Source organism: Camelina sativa, chromosome 5, assembly GCF_000633955.1.
Source record: "Camelina sativa cultivar DH55 chromosome 5, Cs, whole genome shotgun sequence".
Taxonomy (NCBI): Eukaryota; Viridiplantae; Streptophyta; class Magnoliopsida; order Brassicales; family Brassicaceae; genus Camelina; species Camelina sativa.
In genome coordinates, this window is record NC_025689.1 from 30,349,813 (window position 1) to 30,355,839 (window position 6,027).

Genomic DNA, 6,027 nt, shown 5'->3' on the forward strand with positions numbered 1-6,027 from the left:
CAAGAATCAGCAGAATGTACAACAACTTGTTGGAAAAAGCCTTCTTCGATCCAGTCTGAAGCCAAGAAATATGCTTCCATATATTTATGGTTCTATTTACGTTCTGCGAGTCAGTTGAATATGAAAAACCATTGAAAGAGGAGACAGGTTAGTTCTGTTGTCATGATTCAGGCTCAGATCTCCTAACTGATCTCTTTTTAGCTTCTAATCTGGCAGTGAACCCAACTGTTGTAGGTCTTATCGATCTTTGTCTCACCATATCACAGTACTCTGGGTCGTTACACTGACCTTCGTACCTTAGCCATTGTATCATCCCATGGTACATTGGGAAAAAGCTCATCTGAAGTGCAGAGTAGATGAAGTAAGGCATCAACGTTGTGACAACGACGAAGAGAGTAATGAGCCAGTAAGAAAGTGAAGGCGCTAGAGCTTCAACAAAGACTTTATATGCACCGGTTGATATATTTGATGGAAGTTCTCCATACACCGTGATGAAAAAGTACCAAACAACGATGGAGCTCCAAATCACAATGTGCTGGATCAGAGTGAAGTAACTGATAGCTAATGCTATCTGCAAATTCACAACCCACACAATGCAAGTGTACATTGTCCCCCCTAGGATTTCTCTTCCTGCAGTTTTCCCATCGTGGTTGAAAGCTTGAGATTGGAGAGAACTTTTGCAGAGGTAGAAAACGATTATTGCACTGTAGAATCCGTTGAACATCCAGCCAAGTATCCTGCGCCAGCTGAATAGAACATTCTGCACACCTTCTTGATATAAAAGCGGAAACTGCATATATAACCAAGGAAAAGCAAGAAGTTGGCACAAACTGTTCGAAAGATTAAGCTGTTGTAATAATGCAATGAATAAGTTTACCTTTAGACAATACCGTGCGGAGACATCCTGGTCGAAGACACCGAGAGCAATAACCGGAAGGGATGAGAAAAAGACATTAAAAAGAGATAGAAACCAGTCGTTGTAGGCAGGTGTCGATGAGAATGTTGTGTATGTTTCATATAAGCAGAGCGTGAAACCGAATGTAATGTTCTTGTAGAAGAAGTAGCAAATCTGTGAATAAGAGAAAACTAGTTAGAACCAAAATATATCAACTTCTCTGCACGTAATGTAATGTAATGTTCGGTTTAGAGATGTGGAATGGTATTTACCATTGTCGAGATACGCCTGTAACACCAGTGTCCATGGACAAGTAACAAACGTTCCAGATATCTGAATTGAGCAATCGCAATGTCGCTGGACATTACAGCCTGAACAAAGGATCAGGATTAGCCCACAAAAAGAAACAATACACAACAAAAAGAAACAAATGAGTTATACAAATCTAAACTGAACCTGCATTCCTTCCACACCGCTAATTCCAACGCCTATATCTGCTTCTTGAAGCATTCCAACATCATTAGCGCCATCACCAATTGCTAATGTCGTTTTACCATTTCCAGATTTTACTAGTCTTGTCACCTACATTGCCATTTCGTTCTTGAGACAATCTTGATAGAGGTAAAAAGTATACAAAAGAATACTTAAAACAAAAACTAACCAGAGCTTTCTGTTTTGGTGATGACCGGCAACAGATGACAGATGCACAACCAACAGCTAGCTCAAGAAAGATGTGTTTTACATCATCATCCAACGCGTAAGCAAGTGATTTTCCATCAATGATTAAAGCAAATGCATCAGAGTTCCCACCAGAATACTTCAACTGAGTCTTTCCATTAATTATCTGAGCCAAGACATTTTCTTTTGATGCCTGCAAGATAAAATTAGACACATTGATTCATTCATCTAATGCTAAACTATTCAGCTACATATCAAATGTCTCTTGGCTATCTTTACCTTTGTAATGGCATCTTTTTCTCCAGTTTTTTCCAGTGATAGGATTTCAGGGGTCTCCAAGTTGATTATGATCTGCTTCATGTCTTGTCTGAGCAAACTACAAGCGAAGCTGTCAAAGACGAATACACAAAAGGGTTCATAGAGTGGAAAGACAGTAGAAAAAATGCATGCAGAAACTCAAAGAGTATATAATATATTAAGGTGATACCAAGAAACTGATACCCAATATTGATAGCAGTCTCCATTTTGTCACCAGTCAAAACCCAAATCTTTATGCCTGCTTGAGCAAGCTTGTCAATGCAATCAGGGACCTGAAAGAGAAAATATAGAGTATTTCAATTCATCAATCATATACATTAGTCATGTAAATATATCATCAGTGGTTTTGCTTACTCCATTTTGGAGTTTATCTTCAACAGCAGTTGCTCCAAGGAGAATCAAGTCTTTCTCAACCTTCTCTGTGACTTCCTCTATCAGCGATTCTCTATCAACGCTAACCGAACTCTTGGCTTCACTGATTTTCTCATTGAAAACTTTATATTCTTTCTCATCAAGTTCACGATATGCAAGTATCAAAGTTCTCAGTCCTGCATCAGCATACTCGTGCACATGGTCCCGTGTTTCCTCTTCAAACTCTCTACCATTCTTGGAAAGTCTTTCAAACATAACACTAGAAAACAAAACAAATCAAAAACTAAGTTCCAATATGTATAGGAAAAGGTTTTCTGAAGTCAAAGGTCACTTACTTATCTGCTCCTTTACAAAGTAATAAGAGTTTCCCATCTTCATCCTGCACTATAACTGACATTCTTTTCCTCGTGCTGTTGAACTCAAGAACGTTCAAGATTTTGTACAACCTGCAGACACAAACACCATTTCAATCAAGTAACTAAAAACATATAAAAATGTTGATAGTATAAAATAACGAAGAGGAGATAGGACTGACCTTTCAACTCGTTTGCCAGTCAGTAGATCAAGCTCTCTTACCGCAATAGTAGTTTGAGTTCTGTTAAAAAATTCAAACCCAAGCTCCCTTGCTGCAATAACAAACGCTGCTTCATCAGGCGACTCAGCCTCATAAGTGATCTTTTCTGTATCCTCATCCACTTCAGGTATCACTGTATGGCATACCGCGAGTAATCTGAAAAATTTCTGAATCATACTGGCATGAAACTCAGTGACCCAGTTTCCATTCATGATCCTTTCATCTCTAAAGTTGAATCCTTTCACAGTTGATTCTTCAGTAATTGCCTCTTTACTAAATTCCATATCATCATTCTCATTACTCTGAAACACCAAAGAAGAACCTTTTCTGCTTCCCATAGCCATCTCCACCTCAGTAACACCACGGCCATAAGCGATACCAGCAATAGAACACTTGATGAACTCCATGGAGTTACAAGTCAATGTTCCCGTCTTGTCTGAAAGAATTGTATCCACTTGGCCAAGTTCTTCATTCAGGTTAGAGGTACGTGCACGAGCTGGCTTGTCAGCTTCCTCGTAGTACATGTGTATATCCTGGTTGATGAAGATGCTCTGAAGGACTTTAACAATCTCTATTGAGACATACAAAGATATAGGAATGAAATAACTGTAAAGCATAATCGCCGTTAGAAAGTGATAGACTGCAGCAATGGGAGCTCGTTTGGGGTCAAAGAAGATCCTGGAGCTATCTGGTCTCAGATACCATCTCTTCATCACACCATCTTTAAGATCTTCTCTTGTTGTAACTCCAAAGATAACAGAACCAATAAACGCCATAGCAACCACCATAAAGAACATTAGGTAGATGATCTTATCCATCTTCTTTTCAATCATGCTTCTCTTAGATGGAGGATCTGTTGAATTCTGAATAACCTTTGTGTCATGACCAGTGAAGATAACAGCTCCAAAGATGAAATCTGTGTTCCTGAGTTTTGAGTCTCTCAAAAGAAGCTGTTGTGGTGAGAGAGGGTATTTAGCTCCCCTAAGCTCCATGGTACCAACAAAAGAATACAAATTAGCATTTGGATCCTCGCATTTGACAAAAGCCTCAAAGCCCTTGAAGTTAACTTCGTCACGCAAAGACGAAGTTACTTCAAGTCCTTGTTTAACTTTCAGATTAGTCTCCCCATCAAGGTTCATCGTTTCAACATAGCAAATAGCATCTTCATAGCTAGAACCAAGCAGAACAAGATCTGCAGGGAAAAACTCATTCTTCTCTACCTTCACTATATCTCCAATACTCAAAGTCTTCCACTCCTTTAAATCAAAGTTACCATCACCTCTATGCACTTTAACTTTCCTATTATTCACCTCATTATCCTAAAAACACACAGAAAAGCTTCTGTTTCAGTTTCACTTAACTAATCTAATTAAAGCATCTAATCACAATCAGAGAGAAGAGATAAAAAAAAGAGTTACCTGTTTTTGCCTGCGCAAATCTTCAACACCTTCTTTAACCATAGTAGCACCAATAACGAAAAGGAGAGGAACAATGGCACTAGAAGCAGTATAAGGAGCAAGAGGAGTGAAAGCCAAGATCCCAGTAACCAAGAAGTAGAAATTGGCGACTCTCCTAAACTGCTCAAACAGTGATTTGGGTAAAAAAGTAGCAAGAGTGTACTTAGTAGTCCTCACATAGTTATCACTGTAGTTCCTAGAATCAGCTTCAGGGGAATCAGGTTCGTTGCAGTAAACAACGCGAGAGAAACCAGGTCCTCCGATTTGAGAATGGTCTTTCTTAAAACATGCTTTACCACATGAAAGCGTGTATAGCTTACTTAGTTGTAGTCTTCTCCTTCTTCTCTTTGTTCCACCTCCTGCCATTTTAAACACCTTGCAGCAGCTACTTGAGAAGCCAAAGTTGGAATCTTTACTGAAACAAAATCTGCAATTTTGTTTTCAGATATTCAAGAAACCTGAAAATTATAATAAACAAAAGAAAAAAAAAATAAATCTTTTTAAGTTTCAGACACGGGAAACGAGTAAGTTGTTCAAGTGATGAGATTCGAACATTAGTTTTTGTTTTTGTTTCAACAACACCCGGGAGAAGAGTTTTAAAAACGAAGAAACCAAGAAACATAATTTTCAGGTTTTTTTTTTTTTTTTTATAAAGTGGGGAAAAAAAAAGTAAAAGAAAAGAAAAGAAAAAAAGACAATACCGTGAAACCAACCGAACAGAACAGAGAGGAAAAAAGCAGAGAAGACCGTGACTTGATTGGTTTATATAATCAGACCTCGTTTTCTTCGAATTTTTTTAATTTATTTTCTCGGGAAAATGAGGAATTTTCTCGGGAAAAAAAAAGATCAGAGATCAAGTGAGTGAGAGAGCTGAAGGGATGATCTTTGAGAAAGTTGAGATTTTTAAAAACAGAGCTATGAAGAAGAAGAAGAAGAAGGAAACAAGAGAGAGGAGGGGAGATCTCAATAAAATGTGTGTGTATATCTATCTGCTTCAACTGTTCAATTTGTCTGCTTTTTATAACCAAAAAAAAAAAATGTGTATCATCTCATCATCCAAACAAATTGGGAAGACAAAGACGAACAAGATAAAAACACAGAGAAAGTGCCAAGATTCGGACAAGTCATTGTTTCCCTCCCCCCACCTGGAAATAATAACAGCAAATCAAAATGCTGAATTTTTTTAATTTGGTTCAAACACACAAAAAAGTTGAAACCTTTTTGTTCTTAGACTGTTGGAAACAAGAAAAAAAAAAAAGAAGGACAAAGAGACTGAGATGATCTGACAGTTTCAAAACAAGGATGATTTTGTTACTGTCAGATGATCNAAAAAAAAAAAAAAAAAAAAAAAAAAAAAGAAGTGAGAGTTTATTTTTTTTTTGTTTTTGGTTAGAGAAGAGAAAGAAGAAGAATCGAAAGGAGGAACATTAGATGCGCCGTCATGGCGGAGAGAGAGGTGACCAACACAACACACAAAATTCGGGGTCAAACACATTAAAATTTGAGATCTCTATTTTTGATTTACTTCTACTTATGTAATTTAATTATGTTACTAGTAAGTGTACCATTTGATTTCAAACTCTTGCTTACAAGGAATTTAATCGGTTGAGGGTAACTAACTATACTAATAAGAGTGACTATTCACATTTTCATAAAAGAGAGAGAGCGATTAGGTGATTTTTTTTTTTTTTTTACACCAAAACTTGTCTACAAAAAACACTGTACGTTGTCAT

General features: G+C 37.4%; 1 protein-coding gene across 4 annotated transcripts in view; it reads right to left on the reverse strand.

The window, feature by feature from the left end:
* The window catches only part of LOC104787923 (putative phospholipid-transporting ATPase 9), a 7,021-nt gene extending 1,230 nt beyond the window's left edge, over window positions 1–5,791 (reverse strand). Inside the window, exons 1-12 of one of the 4 annotated variants that reach the window (XM_019246083.1) lie at window positions 4,996–5,791; window positions 4,256–4,752; window positions 2,799–4,156; window positions 2,599–2,709; window positions 2,246–2,522; window positions 2,075–2,163; window positions 1,853–1,961; window positions 1,557–1,766; window positions 1,352–1,477; window positions 1,168–1,266; window positions 878–1,069; window positions 466–790 (exon numbers count right to left, since the gene is read on the reverse strand). In XM_019246083.1, the coding sequence (XP_019101628.1) occupies window positions 466–790; window positions 878–1,069; window positions 1,168–1,266; window positions 1,352–1,477; window positions 1,557–1,766; window positions 1,853–1,961; window positions 2,075–2,163; window positions 2,246–2,522; window positions 2,599–2,709; window positions 2,799–4,156; window positions 4,256–4,660 (3,301 nt within the window). In that variant the 5' untranslated portion in view covers window positions 4,661–4,752; window positions 4,996–5,791. Of the gene's footprint in view, window positions 1–6; window positions 791–877; window positions 1,070–1,167; window positions 1,267–1,351; window positions 1,478–1,556; window positions 1,767–1,852; window positions 1,962–2,074; window positions 2,164–2,245; window positions 2,523–2,598; window positions 2,710–2,798; window positions 4,157–4,255; window positions 4,753–4,995 lie in introns of those variants that run through there. The other 3 variants (XM_019246084.1, XM_010513583.2, XM_010513580.2) reach the window with 3 other exon arrangements.